General features: G+C 37.6%; 1 protein-coding gene across 10 annotated transcripts in view; it reads left to right on the top strand.

Moving 5' to 3' along the window:
- FBXL13 (F-box and leucine rich repeat protein 13) overlaps positions 1 to 21,918 on the top strand; it is a 204,777-nt gene that overhangs the window by 22,461 nt on the left and 160,398 nt on the right. For 9 of the 10 annotated variants that reach the window (XM_077863928.1, XM_077863930.1, XM_077863927.1 and 6 more), the window contains 4 exons: positions 2,232 to 2,299; positions 3,348 to 3,502; positions 5,291 to 5,400; positions 8,103 to 8,264. In XM_077863928.1, coding sequence (XP_077720054.1) covers positions 2,232 to 2,299; positions 3,348 to 3,502; positions 5,291 to 5,400; positions 8,103 to 8,264 — 495 coding nt within the window. The remainder of the gene's footprint in view (positions 1 to 2,231; positions 2,300 to 3,347; positions 3,503 to 5,290; positions 5,401 to 8,102; positions 8,265 to 21,918) is intronic. The other variant, XM_077863934.1, reaches the window with a different exon arrangement.

The raw sequence follows: 21,918 nt of genomic DNA, 5'->3' as shown, positions 1-21,918 counted from the left end.
GAAGCAGGCTCCATGCACCGGGAGCCCGACGTGGGATTCGATCCCGGGTCTCTAGGATCGCGCCCTGGGCCAAAGGCAGGCGCCAAACCGCTGCGCCACCCAGGGATCCCTAATTGCACAATTGTTAACCTGCCAAAATGGTACCACCTTATAGAAAGAACTTAAAACTTCTCTGTTCCCAGTAGCTTTGGAATAAAATGCTTCTTGATAAAAATTTAATTGGAGAGATTGCATTATTTTTGGCTCCGGTCGTGATCCTGGGGCCCTGGGACCGAGTCCTACATCAGGCTCCCCTTGGGGAGCCTGCTTCTCTCTCTGCCTGTGTCTCTGCCTCTCTCTGTGTGTCTCTCGTGAATACATAAATAAAATCTTAAAAAAAATAAAAATAAAAAGGATTTAGAGAAAGGAACTCTTAAAAAAAAAGGAATATTAGTATAACAAACTCTTCCAGCATATAGATTGTGGATTAACAAGGGCTTCAAATTCTTTCAAGAACAGAATGGAAAGAACATTTTCATGCTGATTTGAAGAGTTGATTATTAGAAAACTTGAGTTCAAGAGTTACTGGCTGAATTACAATTCTTGTTTTCATTTATTTGATCATGTAAATGTTTATTTTTTAAATGAACTATGCCCTTTATTGTAGATATTTATATAGTACTTTCCAGGTAAAGTCTAATTGTAGGAAATTTAGGGACTAATGGCAGAGCAGAAAAACTGTATTGTAGATGCAATTTGTCTTTATTTCTGCTGCTTCTTTCCTTTTCCAGGTTTATCCACTCTGCTGTGATATTCCCAGTACTCTTACTTTATTTATCTAGATTCCCTTCCCTTATGAAAATCAGAATTTAGTAAAAAATGACTTCGATGATTTATATTCCCCCTCACTATGAGCATAATTTGCACATCATCACCATGAAACTGAGGATTTCCAAATGTCATTGAACATCATGCAGAGTATCACGGGACCTGCAGGCCTTTGTGGTGTGTCTAAAATAAATCCATGATTAACACATACGTTGTATCGACAAACTTAACAAAGCATTTACAACAATGAGCAAAGGAGAAAAACATTAGTCTCTGAATTCAGAATTCTGGGCAGTTGATGTAGATTTGAACCAAACAGAGGTGGCCACATGTTTATTTATATGGCAAATGGTGGTGATAACATAAGGAAAAAAATAACAGTATTAGCCTTTCACAGTAGCCGTGAACATATAACTAATGTGTTGATATAATATTATCTTCACTCATTAAAGAATGTACAGAAGGTACAGATGATTTCAGCAACCCTCAGTCAGCTGTTCCCACCTGTTAATGTATGTTATTGTGAATAGTTGCCAAGTGATAAATACATTTGCTTCTCTTTCAGCATAGCCCCAAATTTTAATTTATGTGGCTTTCCCATTCCTGTTTGGTGATGCCTTCCTGTACACCTTTTTTTTTTTTTTTTTTTTTGAAAAGAAAATTTGGGCAGCCTTAGTGGCCCAGCAGTTTAGCGCCACCTTCAGCCCCGGGGCGTGATCCTGGAGACCCGGGATTGAGTCCCACGTTGGGCTCCCTACATGGAGCCTGCTTCTTCCCCTGCCTGTGTCTCTGCCTCTCTCTGTGTGTCTTTCATGAATAAATAAATAAAATCTTAAAAAAAAAAGAAAAGACTATTTAACTTTATACTCTCCAGAAGGGAAAATCATTCAGTTTAATAACGATCAGCAGATCCACAAACTCTATACTACTATCAATGCAGCTGACAATAATAATACCATAGAACTTACTTAAAATGCTTTAAATACAATATAATGAAAAAATTTTAAGTTGCAATCTTAACTTCTGAAAAATAGATAACAGGTGTGCCTGGGTATCTCAGTTAGTTGGGTGTCTGCCTTCAGCTTGGGTCATGACCCCAGGTTGCTGGGAGGGAGCCCTACATCCAGCTCTCTCCCTGCATGGAGCCTGCTTCTCCCTCTGCCTGCTGCTCCCCCTGCTTGTGCTCTCTCTCTCTGTCAAATAAATAGATGAAATCTCAAAAAAAAAAAGAAAAAAAAATAGGTAAGAGACATATACAAAAAAATTACAAAATATATAAATGGTATGTGGTTCTTCCAGTCTGTTCCTGTCACCCTACTGCCCAGTGCAACCATTGCTCACATTTTCCTGTGTATCTTCTGGGGTTAGCCTTTGCATTCCATTTATTTCTAATGTTTGGTATTTCATTTATTTGTTTACTTTAGATGACTCCAGAACTGATGATAAAAGCATGTACTTTTTATACTGGACATTTAGTAAAGACTCACTTTTGGTAAGAAAATGATTTTTACATACTATTTATTTGTGTTTTTATTCTTAATATTCTCCACATGAAGAACTCATTTTTGGCCAGTTGTTCTGATTTTATCTATTTAATCATGTCTCCATCATTTTGCATTGTATATTTCTTGTATTTTTATTTGGCTTTTATTTAATTAAAATACGTTCTTTACTTCAAGGCATTGCTTTTTAAAAAAAAATAAAACTTCAAAATTGAAAGGATAAGTCTACAATATCTTCATCTGAAATCCTTGGAGATATGTTTTGAAATTTAGATTCCTTTTCTTAAAAATTTTTACAAAAGTAACTTCTGTACATTCTATATATTATATAACATCTTCAGTGGTGTTTGGGGCAGCATGTTGGAACCAAACATGTTCAAATATATTAGTATTTCTACTCTATATATTATGTATATGTATATAAAATGAAATGTATATGAAATAAAGTGGAAAAAAGACTGTGAACAGCTATGTGTCAAATCCAGGGAGGATTTTGATGCAAACTTACTTTAGTTTTTAAATTTTTATTTATTTATTTTAAAGATTTATTTATTTTAGAGACAGAAAGTGGGAGTGGGGGGTGGAGGGTGAGGGCGGACAGAGAGAGAGAGAGAATCTCAAGTCAAATCTGTGTGAATGTGGAGCCTGATACAGGGCTGGATCCCAGGACTGCAAGATCGTAAGTTGAGCCGAAATCCAAATTCGGATGCTCAACCAACTGAGCCGCTGAGGTACCCCAATGCAAAATTACTTTAGGTCAGGTCTAGTTTTGCCTCTAAATAGGTTACAACAAAAACTTCTGAATTTCAGATCTTTTCTGGGTTTTAGAAATGTAGCAAAAGGAAGAGCAAGCTCAAAGGAAATGCAAGGACTAGCTGGAAATAAAACAATAACAATAATTGAACAATAATTGAACAACCCCTATACTGTGGTTTTAGGGGAGACAAAGGAGGTATTATTACTCCTCTCCCTCTCCATTTATTAGTAATGTACTGCCATAATATCAAAATACTATTTTTCTGTACTTTCTGCCTATAGCATTTGGAGAGACATAGCAATACCTCTTATAAATGAAGAGAACATTCTAGCTGAAAAAATGGAAAAAGCAATAGAATATGACAATTTCAGACTTCAAAAATATGTATTTCGTCTTTGGCACTCTTATGCAGCAGGTCAAAAAAAACTACTTACAGGTAAATCCTTACATACTAGCAGTTGGTCTTTGTATTCGGGTATTCAAAGAATCAACACATTTAACAATTAAGCAGTTTGTACTAGAGAAGTTGTTATGATGTCTAGAGAACTGTCATGAAATGTAAAACCACTAATTTAAAATATTTAATGAGATTTGTCTCAAAGGGTTTTTTTTAAAAAAAAATATTTTATTATTTATTCATTCATGAGAGACACAGAGAGAGAGGCAGAGACACAGGCAGAGGGAGAAGCAGGCTCCATGCAGGGAGCCGGACATGGGACTTGATCCTGGGACTCCAGGATCAGGCCCTGGGCTGAAGGCGCTGCTAAACCGCTGAGCCACCCAGGCTGCCCTCAAAGGGTTTTATTGTAATAGAAAACAGGCATGTTTAAAATGAAATCCTATATGTATTTGTGTGATGTATGTACAAATATAAATATAAATAGGGATCTACTATCATCATTTTTACTCACAGAGAGCTGGTATATCACAGACAGGTACCGAAATGGACTATTTCTTGTAGAGAGTTTTCCATTCCTTACAGATGTTTCATTTAATGGATACATGAGGAAACAAAGAAAACAAATTTTCTTTTCCTTATACCCTTGATAACTGTAATGAATAGACAATGAATGTACATGATCTTTGGAATAGAAATAGGGAACTCCAGCCTTTTGCTCAGAATTTAGCCACTTCACCAAATACTGGTTTATGGCTGCTGCAAACCAGAGAATCATTTCCTCTTGATATCTCAGTTACAGTGAGCCCTCTGAAGGTTTTTGTTTTGTTTTGTTTTATTTTTTAGAGAGGAAAAGAGAGAGAGCAAGCACACATGGGAGCATGGGGGGTAAGGGGGGGGGGGGAGAAGTGGCTTAGGAAGAGGGAGAGAGAGAATCTTAAGCAGACTCCATGCCCAGCACAGGGCAGAGGATGGGACTCAATCTCATGACCCTGAGATTACAACCTGAGCTGAAATGAAGAGTCGGAAACTTAACTGATTGAGCCACCCAGGTGCCCTCTGAAGGTTTTAACATAAGATTGATGGGCCTCTAATTCTGAGAAGAAACAATTGGCTACAGCTTAGAAGCCACAGTCTTCTTAAGTGGTGTCCCTGGGGCCTGCCCTTAGTCATCCTCCTTTCTGGCCTGGCTCATATGTTTGAGCTTTGGGATCCTTGGTTAAAACACAAAATGGAGCAGTTTATTTAATCATAGGGCATTCAACTAAATCAGAATACCACCTGATAATTGTATTTCTATGAATAAGTTTGGATGTTCTGGTTTTATAAAAAACAGAGTTGATTAAAAAATGAAATTATATGTATCATATATGTCTTGATGTGTTATTACATCTATTATATATTAAAATTTTTTTAAAGGTTCTATTTATTTATTTGAAAGAGAATGAGATAGCGAAAGAGCACGAGCAGGGGGGAAGGGCAGAGGGAGAGGGAGAAACACACCCCCTCAAGCAGGGAGCCCGACTCAGGGCTTGATCTCAACACCCCAAGATCATGATCTGAGCCAAAGGCAGATGCTTAACCACCTGAGCCACACAGATACCCCTACATCTTAATTTCTAAGGGCAAAGGTGATGTTTACAGGTTAATAAAGTTTCAGGAGTAAAAATCTACTGCTGTCAAAAGTAATTAATTTTAGATGAAAACTCAAACAAGAATTGTCAAATATAATATTGGTTTATATTATAAACATGATAGAATATTATACACTTTATTTTTTTGGAAACATCTTTAAATATATGCAATAATCTAATAAATCTTCTTTAGAAGCACTATTGCGAATACGAAAGATGTGCCACCATTACAAGCTAATAATTACCCTGACTAAATGGAGAGATAAAGCAAGATCTGAGTATAAAAAGAGAGAAGATGAGCTGGTATGGTATCTTGGAAACTTAATATTTTTTAGAAACTGAATACTGATGTTGCTTCGGATAATAATGGTATGCATGGAAAGTACTAAAATCCTGAATATTATGTACTTTTAAAAAATATTTATTTGAGAGAGAGAGAGAGAGACAAGCAGCCTTACTGCTGAGTGGGGAGCTGGATGCAGGGTTTGATCCCAGGACTCTGGGATCATGACCTGAGCCAAAGTCAGACGCTTAACTGACTGAACCACCCAGGTGACCCAATATTATATACTTTTGATGGGGTCTTTACTCTTTTAATTTAATAATTTAAATTTTACTTCAGCTACCAAAAATATTTTCTCATAAATTTTGTTGTTTCATTTCAACTATGAACACTGAGGAAAAAATCGTTTCAACATTTTGTTTAAAATTATTTTTAAAAACTAAGAATTAAAAAAAAAACAACTAAGAATTTTGTTTAAGCAAGTGTTTAGATGGATATAGATGTCTAAAATTGAAGAGAAAAAAATAAAATTGAAGAGAAACTGTGATATGATAAAGACTGAATAAATTTTTTCTTTTCTAGATAAGATTAAATTATTATTCTTAATATTCAATGAATTAATTATAATTTTAATATCAAATTATTTTAAAAATTACTAAATTGCTAAACTTAAAGGATCATTCTTAACTGAGACACCCCCTAGGAATTAAAGCAATTAAAACAGAGGACCCAAGCAAATTTCTCCAAACTTAAAAATATCTCTAGTTTGCTTAAGCTATTAGTACATTATTATTTAATGTTGTTTTAAATATTCACACTATTAGGATCAGACATAGAAAAATGGAATTTTTTTTAGTTGTATTACTTCAGAGGCAATGTTTTATTAATAGTATTGAGATACAAAGTTTGGGCATCTCCGGTGGCTCAGCGGTTTAGCGCCACCTGCAGCCCAGGGCGTGATCCTGGAGACCCGGGATCAAATCCCACGTCAGGTTCCCTGTATGGAGCCTGCTTCTCCCTCTGCCTGTATCTTCTCTCTCGCTCTGTATCTCTCATGAGTAAATAAAATAAAATATTAAAAAAAACAAGGTTGGGATAAACAAGAAAGAGAAAAATAAGAAATTAAACTCCCTGTTTTGGAGTTCCTCCATGGAGGGCAGGGTCAACGCCTCCCACCCCTCACTGGTTCAGATGTTGAGATTGATGATACTGTATACATACCAAGAGGGTTAAAGAAAAGAGAGATTGGAAATATTTATGTTTGGAACAGTGCTAGACTCTGCAGAGGACACTGAGATGCATAAAGCATAGTTCTCCCTCTCTGGAAGTTTTTCATCTATTGAATTGGTGTTCTTATGGGATGTCCTCTAGCATTTGCCTTTGGTGGAGTACGTTTCAAACGTTGCCAGTTTAACACTTGTACTTTATGTACCACTGTTTAAGTCTGCTTGTTCAGTGTTTTATCTTTTTTTCTTTTTTAAAAAGATTGATTTATTTATTTGAAAGAGAGAGAGTGCATGCATGTGGGGAGGGAGGTATGTGGAAATGGGCAGAAGGAGAGCAAGAGAGAATCTCAAGCAGACTCCCCACTGAACAGGGAGCCTGATGCAGGGCTTGATCTCACGACCCTGAGATGGTGGCCTGAGCCAAAATCAAGAGTCAGACCCTTGACTGAATGAACCACCCAGGCGCCCCTGTTCAGCATTTTTCAACACTGTGTACTAAGCTAGTGTTTTGACCCTGGCTCCCTCCATGCCTAATCAATGATTGTCTAATGGTGAAATAAGCGACTGTGCATGACTAGTCTGCCCCTTTTCCACCCCTCTTGGACTGAACAACCCTGAAGCAATATTGTTCTTTTAATCATCGCTATACACAGAGCATAATGTTTTGCATGCAGTAGGTGTTACATATTAATATATATAAAACACTATATTATATATGATACCGTATTATTCTTAATATAGATGTATATTATTAATTGGGTGTTTAGAGAAAATATTTTCTTTTAGCTATGCAATTTCTTCACCTTACAGTCACTCACTTAAGTGGGTAAAGTGAGGATGGCAGGTATGTTCTGGGAAGAGAAGCACGGAACACTTCTGTGTGCTAGTTCTTCAATGTGTGCTCTTCCTTAGGCACATATATGGATATAAAATTATATGTATATATACATATATATACACACACACCAATCAAAATGTAACACTTACTTACCCTTATGGCTTTTTCTTGATTATGTGGTTTTAAGGAATGTACTGAAAGTTGAAATGGGGACTTCTTGTAACAATAAATCAGGAAAGTCCCCAAGTGCTTTCCTCTGACTCTTTCTCTCTCTCTTTTTTTTTTTTTTTTTTTTTTTTTTTGGTCTCTGGGCCAACCACCTTGCCCAAATATCAGTTCCATGCCCCAAATATCAGTTCTGTCATTACCAAAACCTTGACTCTGTGGGTTTCAGCTTCCTCATCTAAAAGAGGACGCTGGACCACATTTTTGAGGTTGCTGCCTATGCCAATGATATCTGACAACTAATGGAAATGATCTCTAATGCTCTGGTGTCTAGAGAATATTAAACATGCTATGGACAAAGATAGTGGTGATGATAATAATAAATAATGTTTAATTGATGCTATTATGGTGTCAGGTACTGCGCTTTATGTATATCATCTCATTTTAACCTTTACAACAATTACATGGAATTTGTCAATTATTGTCATGGCAGATGTTAAAACATGAACTTCAACTGCGAAAATGGAGAAGCAAGGTAAAAGTAGCTGCTAAAGAAGAACCCATTCCTCCTGAACACAGTCTGTCTAAAGCCTCTCTTCTAGGCGGGATTCCTGAATGTGACATTTCACTGTTACCTGAAAGAGCAGTCTCACAGGTTTGTATGAATTCACGTATTGTAACTAGTCATTTTCACAATGTCTACTTAAAGAGTGGTTTTAGGGGCACCTGGGTGACTCAGCTGGTAAAGCATCTGCATTCAGCTCAAGTCATGATCTCAGGGTTCGGAGATGGAGCCCTGCACCAGGCTCCCTGCTCAGTGGGGGAGCCTGCTTCTCCTCTTTCCTCTACCCCTACCCTAGCTTGTGCTCTCTCTCTCTCTCTTTCTCTCTCTCTCTCTCTCTCTCAAATAAATAAATAAAATCTAAAAAAAATTAGTGGTTTTATAAACCTTACATGAATGATGGAAATCCTATTTCAAAGAAATATGTTCTTTTTACAACTAGCTTTGGATTCAACTCATTTTTTAAGAGGTCATCCTTTTGGATGGTTATAAGATGAATCTAACAATCAAAAGTGGAGAAAGTAAAGCTGTAAAAAATAAGAAGGAAAGGAAAACATTCTTCCATCAAGCATACATTGTCATTTAAGGTGGAATAGATTTTAGATACTCTGGCACTTACTTTTAAAAAAAAATATTTTATTTATTTATTTGTTCATGAGAGACACACACACACACACACAGAGAGAGAGAGAGAGAGAGAGGCAAAAACACAGGCAGAGGGAGAAGCAGGCTCCATGAAGGGAGCCTGATGTGGGACTTGATCCTGGGACTCCAGGATCACGCCCTGGGCTGAAGGCAGATGCTAAACCACTGAGCCACCCAGGGATCCCTGCGGCACTTACTTTTTAATCTTTAATCCCTAATCTTGTAATCGTAATATTATGCCTTCACTCTAAGATGTAAATAGGCTTGTCTTTTTAAAAAAAAAAATTTATTTATTTTTTTCATGAGAGACACACAGTGAGAGAGAGGCAGAGACACAGCTAGAGGGAGAAGCAGGCTCCCTGTAGGGAGCCCAATGGGGGACTCTATCCCAGGACCCTGGGGTCACAACCTGAGCCAAAGGCAGGTGCTAAACCGCTGAGCCACCCAGGGATCCCAGTAAATGGGCTTGTCTTATTGCAACTTTCAGATAGTTAAAATTTTTATATTATCTTTTTTTCCTTAGATTGTGAATTCAAAAAAGAATCGGGTAGTTACAGTTTACAAGTCATTGAACTGATCAATGAAAATAAGCCATAATTCCAATTATTGGTTATATTCTCTCCTATTTTGGTAGATAAGTAACTTCCACTTTGTGAGATCACCTGGTAAGTGGTGGAAGAGCTATAAAATATGATTTTATTCTGATTGATGGCAGCTTCACATTATAAAATTCCATGTATTAAATACACCCCACTAAATGTACAGAATTAAGGTCAAATTATATTTGGGAACAAGATATCTGTGTGTCTGTATTTAATCTTGCATTTTATCTATATCATGGAGTTAGAATAAGGGTATTTTCACCCATAATTTCCTCTTTACAAATTGTCAATCATATCTTCTTTGCTTCCGTTGTCTGAGGAGACATCCAGAAAAGGGCTTCTATGTCTGAGGTCAAAGAACTTACTGCCTGTGTTTTCTTTTAGGAGTTTCAGACCTCAAATTTAGGTCTTTAATAATCCATTTTGTGTTTATTTCTGTGTACAGTGTAAGAGAGTGGTCCAGGTTTATTCTTTTGATGTTGCTGTCCAGTTTTCCCAACACCATTTGTTGAAGAGACTGTCTTTTTCCATTTGTGTGTGTGTGTGTGTGTGTATATATATATATATACACATACACATATATATTATTTTGCATGCTATAGCTATATAGTATATCTTGAAATCTAGGATCGTGATACTTCCAGTTTTGCTTTGGCTATTTGGTGTCTTTCATGGTTCCATACGACTTTTAGGATTATTTGTTCTAGTGCTCTGAAAAATGTTGTTGGTATTCTGACAGTGATTGCTTTAAATATGTAGATTGTTTTAGGTAGTATGGACATTTTAAGAATATTTGTTCTTCTAATCCATGAGCATGGAATATCTTTCTATTTGTTTGTATCATTGCCATTTTCTTTCATCAGGGTTTTATGGTTTTTGGAGTATAAGTCTTCCACCTCCTTGGTTTGTTCCTAGGCATTTTGCTCTTTCTGATGCAATTATAAATATGATTATTTTTATAATTTTTTTCTGTTATTTCATCGTGTATAGAAATGCAACAGATTTCCATATATTAATCTTGTATCTTGTGACTTCACTGAATTCATTTACTTGATCTGGTAATTTTTAGGTAGACTCTTTTGGGTCTTCTGTATATAGTACCATTGTCATCTGGAGGAAAGGAAATAATAAAGATTAGAGCAGGAATAAATGAAATTTAGACTAAAAAACCTTAACAACAATAGAAAAGATCATGAAACCAGGAGCTGGTTCTTTGAATAGATAAACAAAATTGATGAATCTTTCACCAGACTAGACAAGAAAAAAAAGAGAGAGGACTCAAATAAACAAAATCAGAAATGAAGGAGATGTAATGACTAACATCACAGAAAAACAAAGGATTATAAGAGAATATTGTGAAAAATTATATGTCAACAAATTGGACAACCTAGAAGAAGTGGATAAATTCCTAGACACATAGAACCTTCCAAAACTGAATCAGAAATAATAAAAAAGAAAATTTGAACAGATTTATTATGAGCAATGAAATGGAATCAGTAATTAAAAACTCCCAATAAACAAAGTCCGGGACCAGATGGCTTCAGAGATGAAGTCTACCTAACATTTTAAAAAGTGTTAATTCCTGTTCTCAAACTATCCCAGAAAATAGAAGGGGAAGGAAAGCTTCCAAATTCATCCTACGAGACCAGCTTTACCCTGTTACCAAAACCAGACAAGGACACTACAAAAGAAGAAAATTATAGGCCAATATCTCTGATGAACATAGATGCAAAAATCCTCAACAAAATATTAGCAAACTGAATCCAACAATACATTAAAAAACATTCTCCATGATCAAGTGAAATTTTTCCAGGGTTACATAGGTGGCTCAATATTTGCAAATCAATCAACATAATATATCACATCAACAAAAGAAAGGATAAAAACCACATGATCATCCTAATGGATGCAGAAAAAGCATTTGACAAAGTACACCTCTACTCATGATAAACACCTTCAACAAAGTAGAGTTAGAGGGAACATACCTGAGCATAATATAGGCCATATATGAAAAAAACCACAACTAACATCATACTCAATGATGAAAAACTATTGTTTCACTCTGTAGTCCTTAGCATCTTCTTGCTTATTGCCTCATGGTTGCAATATGGCTACTCCACCTCCAGCCATATCTTCACTTATCAGGCCTGAAGAAGGGTGAAAAACCCAGTGGTAGGAAGCAAAAAGATTGGCCGATTCCTGTTTTGTAGAAAAGCCAGTTTCCCCTAGACCCCACAGTCAAATCTTTCACTGATATTGTTAGGCTAGAAATTTGTCATGTCTAACTGCAAATTGCTAGGCAGGAGGGGACTTTGAGTGGGGATTGAGTAAGTTACCACAGATAAGAAGCAAGCAAGTATTTAAGAAGTCAGTATATAATTGCTGCAAAGGAATTCTGGTTTAATGCTCTTCCCTCTCCCAATTCAGAGAAGCCAAAATGTCAATTAATAAAGGATCAGTGTCCAGAGTCAGGAAACCATCTCATTAAGTGGTCCAGGGCCTAATACAGACTTGTACATGGAAATTTCAACACTTATGATGAGCTATGAACTGGCATGTTTTCTCATAAGAAGTGTTTTGGTTGATAATACAGAAGAAGTGGTTTCATGTACTCTCTCATTGATTACCAGTAATATTACTTTAGGCAATTTCAGCCCTCTTGGCACTTGATCTGCAAAACTTCCCTGCTCTCTTCTCTCCAACTGAACTGTAAATTTATGGAGAAGAGTTTATGTTGGATTACTTGAAGTTTCAAAACAATGAAAGTCATTGCCACTTTTTGCATTTTACATATTATTTTCTGATATCACATCATGGGGAATGATCAGGATTCCTCTCCTTCCTTCTACCCTGATTCCTGCTCCCATTTTCATGTGGGACTACATAGAGTCTTTTTGGGATCATATTGATAGAGTCTACCAGAGTACTCAAACCATAGCATGATCTTGAGAAAGGAACGTAGAGATTTCTGTGCTGATATTTTACCTTTTTTAGGAGCTAAGGATCTAAGAAATCAAATGACATTCCCAAAGTCAGACAACTACAAAACTCAGACCAGGACCTGATTTTGCTAATTCTTGACTAAAATTATAAACCCTATACCATTCTGTTTATTTTTCTTGGAGAATTCTAGAAAAATGGAATGTGTACATGAATATTTTACTTCTGAGACAAAAAAGGAATGGAACCATTTATATCTGTTTAGTTGTATTACCCTTAAAAGTAGATGAATAATATTTTTCTTTTCAAAATGACTAAATCTTGTTACGACACTAAAGTACAGCATTATTTTTGGATATTCTCATTTTTTTCCCCAATCAAATAAATTGTCAAGAATGTCCATTAAAAATGCTAAGGATGGCAGCCGGGGTGGCTCAGCGGTTTAGCGCCGCCTTCAGCCCAGGGCCTGACCCTGGAGACCCGGGACCGAGTCCCACATCAGGCTCCCTGCATGGAGCCTGCTTCTCCCTCTGCCTGTGTCTCTGCCTCTCTCTCTCTGAGTGTCTCATGAATAAATAAATAAAATCTTTAAAAATAATGCAAAGGAAATAAAATAATGAAGATTTTATTTATTTACTAGTGAAAAACTGGAAATTAATGATTCTAAGACTCACGTCCTAAACAGCTGGATTTGTTAAGCTTGTTAAATGCTATAGATTCTCAAGGACTTAAGGAAAAAAAGATGTTATAAGCATGAAAATGTAATGTGAGTTGGATCTAACTTTAAAGTTTTTGAAAGTGTTGGTCTTTTTTTTAGAGATTTTTATTTATTTATGAGAGACACAGAGAGAGGCAAAGACACAGGAAGAGGGAGAAGCAGGCTCCCCATGGGGAGCCCCATGCGGGACTCGATTCTGTGACCCTGGGATCAGGCCCTGAGCGGAAGGCAGACGCTCAACCGCTGAGCCACCCAGGCGTCCCAAAAGTATTGGTCTTTAAAAGAAATTGAGATTGTACAATTTAGGTTGTCTGATTTTTTGATGGAATAATTGAAAACAGCAATCTGGAATGTGATACAATTTGAACTTGGAAAACACACCGACACTGCAGGCTTGCTTTTTAGGTTCAGTTACATCAATCCATGAAAATAGGTCAGGTTCTGTTTTATAACCATTTTCCTTAGTATCATTTACCCATTGGGAAAGGCTGCTTAGTTAGCAGATGGTAGGACTCATACACTATCTCTCAAATTCAGAGCTAGCTGGAGGGTTGGCTAAGACCATTTTCCATGAAAATGTAAGTTTGGTTGTTTTGTTTCTTTTGGTATCTGTGTAGTTTGGCAAGCAATACAGAGAAAGCCTCATGTTGACAAATTTGGAAAGTCTAAATAGTCTTGTTAGGTAATGAATGTGGTTGTTTTAAAATAAAAAAATTGTTTGATCAGCTTAATAATATAAGGAGTGTCTTAGGGCTGCCCTTCATTTTATTTTATTTTATTTTATTTTATTTTATTTTATTTTATTTTATTTTATTTTTTGCTGCCCTTCATTTTAAATAACTATAATATTTTGTTTGTTTGTAAAAGATAGTAGCATGTGAACTTACAGGGAGTTATAAAATCACCTTCAGTGTTGATGACTCATCTTCTCACTCAGAAAGAAACCCCTTAAAACCCCTGGATAGCTATTAAAACTTGTGCCATGTTGCAGGAGAAGAACCAGATGGTTCAGGCCTGTTGGATTAAGCTACTTAGAATTGTAAAACAAAAGAGAATTCTCAATGACTTTTTAAATCCATGTTTTGATAACCTCAGGGGTCAGAGCGATCTCAATTCACTGAAGCAGAGAGTGGTTCCAGGTTTCATAGGCATATATTATGGGAACTTCAGATAAGGGAAGATTCCAAAACCTTGCTCTATCAAGGAACTATGTGTGTGTTGGCTCGATCTGTGGTGTGGTGAAAAAGCAGCTGGAGCAAAACATCTAAAAATTGTTTTAGGATCAGCTTATTTTTGGTGCAAGACTGTTCCGCCCATGGACCTTGATTTTATTATCACTTCTGTTCTAATTGGTAATACTAAGTTAAGTACTTTACAAATTATTTTCCTATAAAGTTTTAATGACAAATTGTAGAAGATACTACATTAATTTTAGCAGGAACCACTTTGGCATCTCGTTCCTAAGATGAAAAAACTACACCATAGAAAGAGGCAACTACTTGGAAATTGAGAGTGTGTGCTCTGGAGTGTGGGTGGCCAATACTATCTTTAGCTGTGTGACTTTGGGCATGTTGCTTAATCTCTTTTAAGTTGTCTCACTTGTATGGGTAGATAATAATAAAAAAAATCTCCTGTATATGCTATTATGAGGATTAAATGATTTAATAAATATGAAACACTTAGACTAATGACCAGCACATTGTAATTTCTCAGTGGAAGTTGGATTTAGATATCTGAGTGATGGAGAAACCATTGAATACAAAGTCATGGAAAACCAGGTTCTAAAGTCAGTCCTGCTGGCTCTGTCACTTTGCAGATCCCAGAGGGCATCTAACTTCTCTCAGCCTCAGTTTAAAGACTTTGGAAATCTCTAGCAGAGTATGTATGTACTTGCAGTTTCTTCTGTTAAAAAGAGAGGGTAAGCTGGATGGCCTCTCAGACCAACTTCTAGCATTACACATCTATGACTCTTGGTTGGAAACAAGCATCCCAACAGAGGAAAATATCAGGAGTGAATGCACAAAACCCTAGAGAGGGCTTTGTCTCTGTTTATGCCCCTGTCCTGAATGCTTCTCCACCCCACTATTAGCTTGATTAGCTCTTCTGCTTTCTTTACTGTCTCAGCTTAATTGTCACTTGTCAGAGAGACGTCTCCTGACAACTCAATCTAAAATCAGTCCCCGCTCTAAGGCCTTTTTCTTTTCCTCCATAACATTTGTCATTGTAAATAGCTATTAATTTTCAATAACATGCTTGTTTTTTAATCTGTCTCTTCCACTGAAGTAAAAGCTTTTTTTAGGTTCTGATATTACACCTGTTTTGATTACTTCTTTACCCTCAGTTCGTAAGATTGTCACAGTCACTCAATAGATTTTATTTCATTTATTGAACAATGATATTGGATTCCTGCAATGTACAAGGCTCTGTTTTAGGTATTGGGGAAATAGTAGTGCTCTCATGGGGCTTATATTTTTATGTGAAGAAAGAGTGAACAAATAAACAAATGTGCAAGAATGTGTCATACAGAGTTAAATGCTATGAAGAAAAGGAGTCGGGATAAAGGATGAACAGTTTTACTAAAAGGAACACCAAAAGCCAAGGTAGCAAAAGCTAAAATAGACAAGTAGGAGTTTATCAAACTAAAAAGCTTCTGCACAATAAAGGAAACCATCAGTAAATGAGAAGACAACCCACTGAATGGGAGAAAATACTTGCAAATCATATCTGGTAAGAGGTTAATCCAAAATACAAAATATCCAAGGGCTAAGACCTTTGAGCAACATTTAGGGGCTCTAACCCCATTGTACTAAAAAAATTCATGTATAATTTTTGACTCCTCTAAAACTTAACCACTAATAGCCAATTGTTGACCAAAAGCCTTACCAGGGCAGCCCTGGTGGCTCAGCAGTTTAGCGCTGCCTTCAGCCCAGGGCGTGATCCTGGGGTCCCAGGATCGAGTCCCACGTCGGGCTTCTTGCATGGAGCCTGCTTCTCCCTCTCTCTGCCTGTGTCTCTGCCTCTCTCTCTCTGTCTTTCATGAATAAATAAATAGAATCTTTAAAAAACAAAACAAAAAAACCCCACAACAGCCTTACCAGTAACATACACAGTTGATTAACACATATTTGTATATTACATGTATTATGTACTATATTATATAATAAAGTAAGCTAAAAAAGAAAATATTATTAATAAAATCATAAGGAAGAAAAAATATGTTTATAGCACTTCACTGTACTGAAAAAAAAAATCAACACCTAAGCAGACCTGTATAGTTCAAACTTGTGTTGTTGAAGGGTCAACTGTATATTGAAGAACCCATAGAACTCAGTAGCACAAATCAAACAATCTGGTTAAAAAGTGAGCAGAGGATTTGAATAGACATTTTTCCAAAAAAGACATACAGAAGGCCAATACATGTGAGAAGATGCTCAATATCACTAGTCATCAGGGAAATGCAAATCAAGACCACAATGAGATATCACCTCACTCCTGATAGAATGGCTAACATCAGAAAGACAAGAAATAATAAGTGTTGGAGAGGGTATGAAGAAAAGGGAACCCTTGTGCACTCTTGGTGGGAAAGCAAAATTGTACAAACTCTATAGAAAACAGTATGGAGGGTTCTCAAAACATTAAAAATAGAAATATCACCTGATACAGGAATTTCACTTCTGAATATTTATCCAAAATACATAAAGTCACTAATTTGAAAAGAAAAAAATGCATCTCCATGTTTATTGCAGCAGTATTCACTATAGCCAAGACATGAAACAACCCAAATGCCCATCAACAGATGGCATTTGAACAGAAAAAGGAAATGATGTAATATATATACACAATAGAATATTATTCAGCCATTTATTTATTTTTTTTAATTTTTATTTATTTATGATAATCACATCACAGAGAGAGAGAGAGAGAGAGAGAGGCAGAGACATAGGCAGAGGGAGAAGCAGGCTCCATGCACCGGGAGCCCAACGTGGGATTCGATCCTGGGTCTCCAGGATCGTGCCCTGGGCCAAAGGCAAGCGCTAAACCGCTGCGCCACCCAGGGATCCCATATTCAGCCATTTAAAGGAAGGAAATCGTGCCATTTGCAAAAACATGGATGGACTTTGAGGACATTATGCTATATGAAATAATCAGAGAAAGACAGACAAATAGTATATATAATCTCACTTATATGCTTAATCTAAAACAAACAAACAAAATAAACAGAAAATGAAAAAACTGAACTCATAGGTACAGAAGACAGATTGGTGGTTGCCAGAGGAGTGGGGTGGGATGTGGACAAAATGGGTAAAAGTAGTCAAAAGGTACAAACTTCCAGTTATAAAATGAATGTCATGAGAATATAATGTACAGTATCGTGACTATAGTTAATAATACTGTACTATCTATTTGAAAGTTGCTACGAGAGTAGATCTGAAAAGTTCTCACCACAGGAAAAAAATTGTAACTATGTCTGATGATGGATGATTACTAGATTTATTGTGGTGATCATTTTGCAATATATACAAAAATCGAATCATTGTGTTGTACACCTGAACCTAATACAATCCTATATGGCAATTATATCTCACTTAAAAATAAAAATGACTGGAGTGTGCTATGCTATCAGGGAGAGGCTTCTCTCTATGGGATGTTTGTTGAAAGAACTGAAAGAAAAATAACACCAAGAAAATGGGAGAAAAATTTCAGGGGTGGTTGAGTAAGGTCAGCTTGGTTGGAATGAAGGACTTATGTTGGGAGCGGCAAGATATAAAATTGGAATGATGGGATGGAGCTATATTGTTGAGGCCTTGAGGATCTACTCCAATGTTGGGCTTAAAACAAGTAAGCAGTGACATGATGGCAGATTTAGAAAGCAGCTCTCTTTCCTCTTCCTGTCTTCACCCTCCCCCCATACTTGGGTCATGGAGGTGGGGTGAAGTCTGAAAGTGGAAGGGGAGTTCTCTAACAATGAGCAGTAGGACAGCATTAGTGGGCATGATATGTGGGCTCTAAAAGATAAAACAAATGAACAAACAAAACAGAAACGGACACACAGATACAGAGAAGAATCTGGTGGTTGCCAGAGGGGAGAGGAAGGTGAAGGTATGGGTGAAATAGGGGAGAGTGATTAAAAGGTACAGACTTCCCATTATAAAATAAATAAGACACAGGGAGACAATGTACAGCACAGGCAATAGAGTTAATAATATGTAACAGCATTGTATGGTGACAAACTGCAGCTAGATTTATTGTAGTGATCACTTTGTCATGTATATAAATGTTGAATCACTATGTTGTACACCTGAAACTAATGTGAAAACATTGCATGTCAACTACACATCAATTAAAAAAAATTTGAAAGAAAACCCAAACTCATTGCCAGCATGCACGCATGCTTACACACACACACACACACACACACACACACACAGAGGAAAGGAAAGGACCCATGAGGGAAGCAAAGTGTTAACAGAATTCTGGGGTCAGTGCTATGTGGTGTGAAAGAGGGAGTGAGGAGCCTGATAGGGGATCTGGAGCCTGAGTGACTAGAGGGGTGGGAAGCTCACAAGTATTAACAGGAGCAGAGCCAGGTTTTTACTGATCTTAAATGCATGACTCACATCACTCAACACTTATTCCTGACTCATGCTTCTTGTCTTGCCAAGTGTTTTTCTTTCCATACCATACAATATTCCAGTGAAATGGCTGGTGGAGTCTAATTCATTTTAGCAGTTTGCCATCTGTTTTTGATGGCTTGAGATCTGCACTGAAGCAGTTTACTAATTAACTCAAGAGTTTGTGTTTCATGTTCAGAAGACAACTCTCCTTGTATCACACCACAAGGTAAAATTAAGTAGAGAGCTGCTACTCCTGCTCCTTTACTGTGCCTTCCCTGGTCTCATCATCTTCAATTGCTTTCTCTTCATTGATCTATTCCCTGATGTCTCTAAATATATCTCACTCAGTCCTTTGAAACATTTCTCAATCCTCCTTCCTTCTCTACTGAGTTAACATTCTATTTCTCTCCTTAGATGTGTTGTGAAACTTCTTGACTCTACCTCCCACCCATCACTGAGACCCTCAGAGATGGCTTTTAACCAGTCTCCATCTGGGTGTTCCAAAGGCACAAGCCAATTCATCATTTCCAGAATAGAACTCATCATTTCCTTCCTCCAACCCTCTCTTTTTCCTGTATTCTGTTTCTAAATGAGTGGCATCATTGACTCAATTGACTGAGGTAAATTTGGGAATTATCTTTGACTTCTTTTCTTTGTCCCCTACTGCATATTCTCTCCTTTGTAATGTGTAATCTCTCTGTCTCCTCTCCATTCTCTTTAGTACTTTGTGCCTATCAGTAACATGATTGGCAAAGCTCCTTAATGGGGTCTTCCAGCATCTGCTCTTTTTTTTTTTTTTTTTTTAAAGATTTTATTTATTTATTCATGATAGTCACACAGAGAGAGACAGAGAGGCAGAGACACAGGCAGAGGGAGAAGCAGGCTCCATGCAGGGAGCCCGACGTGGGATTCGATCCCGGGTCTCCAGGATTGCGCCCTGGGCCAAAGGCAGGCGCCAAACCGCTGTGCCACCCAGGGATCCCTGCTCTTTTTTTTTTCTAAGATTTATTTATTTATTTATGATAGACATAGAGAGAGAGAGAGAGAGAGAGAGAGAGGCAGAGACACAGGAGGAGGGAGAAGCAGGCGCCATGCCGGGAGCCCGACGCGGGACTCGATCCCGGGACTCCAGGATCGCGCCCTGGGCCAAAGGCAGGCGTTAAACCGCTGAGCCATCCAGGGATCCCCCCAGCATCTGCTCTTAACCTTGACTTCCCAACTCATTTTCTTTGCCCACCAAATGAAATCTGCCACAAAAATTTTTATGTATGTATGTATGTATCCAACTATCTATCTATCTATCTATCTATCTATCTATCTATCTATCTACTTAGCAATGGGAGGGGCTGAGTGTGAGGGAGCGAGAGAATCTCAAGTAGCCTCTGAGCTGAGTGCCCAGCTGGATGCAGAGCTTGATCTCATGACATTTGAAGTCATGATCTAAGCCAAAATCAAGAGTTGGATGTCCTGGGAGTCACCTAGATGCCCCTCTAAAGTCACATGTATTCCTGTTACTTTCCTGCTTAAAATCACTTACTGACTCACCACTGGCTTTAACTCACCCCCCAAGGCCCTTCATGTTCTAGCCCTTCCCTGCCTCTCAGCTTCAGTCTCCACCATTTCCCCATGGGAATCATTGGTTCCAGTCATGCTAAGGAACTCTCATTACCCAAGTGAGGGTAATTTTTTTTTAAAGTACAAAACTATAACAATTTTATTTTTAAAGATTTTATTTGAGAGAGAGAGAGAGAGAGAGAGAGCAAGAGAGAACACAAGCAGGGGGAGCAGCAGGCAGAGGGAGAAGGAGAAGCAGACTTCCCACTGAGCAGGGAGCGTGACTTGGGCCTCGATTCCAGGACCCTGGGATCATGACCTGAACCAAAGGCAGACCCTTAATGGGACTGAGCCATCTAGGCGCCCCAAAACTCCTTCTAGCCATTGAGCCCTTTCTGTACAGAGCCCCTTCTCGTCTTCTTTGACTGGCTTGCTTCTGCTTGGGCACAGCTCAGAGCTCAACTTTGCTCTTCTGTCCTTCCCCTGAATCTCTATTACTTACCCATCATATGTGTTCCTTGAGCTCCTGAGGCACTTCTGTCTCTTATAATAAGTATAATTACTTATTTTCCATTTTCCTCTTGGACTGTTAGTGTCTTTAGGACAGGGACAGTGTCTTTCATGCTTTGAATTCACAACCGCTCAATGAATGTTGGTTGAATGAATGAATGAAAAATAATTTTTGCCCTTTCAGCCCCACCCCTACAAATTTGTTCTCATTCCAGGAATTTCTTAATCATCAAATCCAATAGTCCATGCTCACCTCTCATCCTCTGTGCTCTTTCTGTAGCATTTTATACTTCTTTTTTGAAATGCTTTTTTTTTTTTTACTTCTGGGGCATGGCATTTCCTAGTTATCTCCTTTGTGAATTATTTCTTTGCCCTCATGATAAGTTTCTCACCCTCCCCTCACCCCTCAGGCCCCTGATGGCACCTCTGGATGTTGACTTTGGCCCTCTCTTCTCTACACTTTCACTAAATCTTGGCAATCAGAGTTGGGCTTTTGACAACCACTTGCTGATATTGGTACTGATTTGCAACTATGATAGGGATATTTTCAACTTCTCTACCATTTGGGAACTTTAACCTTTTTAATCTGAATCAATGTAAGGCCAGTTGTACCTTTGATATGCAGCAATGTGGAGTGTGTTGCAAGAGTGAGCTGGTTTGGGGGGAAGAGAAATTTAATTTTAGATTCATTGAACTTGCAATGTCATTAAGACATTAAGTTAGAAAGTCCTAGGAGTACCTGAAGAGTCATTAAAGTCATAGAATCCTACATTTAAAACAACTTTAGAATGTGTCCAAACTTTTTCCCAGGACAATATTCCTCATAGATACATAGGAGGTTTTAGAAGCAATATCATAATATCTTTTCCTTGTCTGAGTTTGCAACCAATTGAAAAGTTGACAGATGGATCCTGGGATCACACCCTTAGCCAAAGGCAGATGCTCAATCACTGAGCCACCCAGATGTCCCTGGATGGAACCCCACATCGGGCTCCTTGTGGGGAACCTGCTTCTCTCTCTGCCTATGTCTGTGCCATTCTCTGTGTCTCAAATAAGTAAATAAAATCTTTAAAAAAAGAAAAGTTGATGGAGATCTAAATATTAATCTGATACAGCTGCTAGGAAAATATGGATTAAGATCATTTACCAAGGTGATCTGAATT

The sequence above is a fragment of the Canis aureus genome, chromosome 21, assembly GCF_053574225.1.
Source record: "Canis aureus isolate CA01 chromosome 21, VMU_Caureus_v.1.0, whole genome shotgun sequence".
NCBI classification, from domain to species: Eukaryota; Metazoa; Chordata; class Mammalia; order Carnivora; family Canidae; genus Canis; species Canis aureus.
Note: the sequence above shows the minus strand (reverse complement) of the source record. Positions and strands in the feature narration are given on the sequence as shown.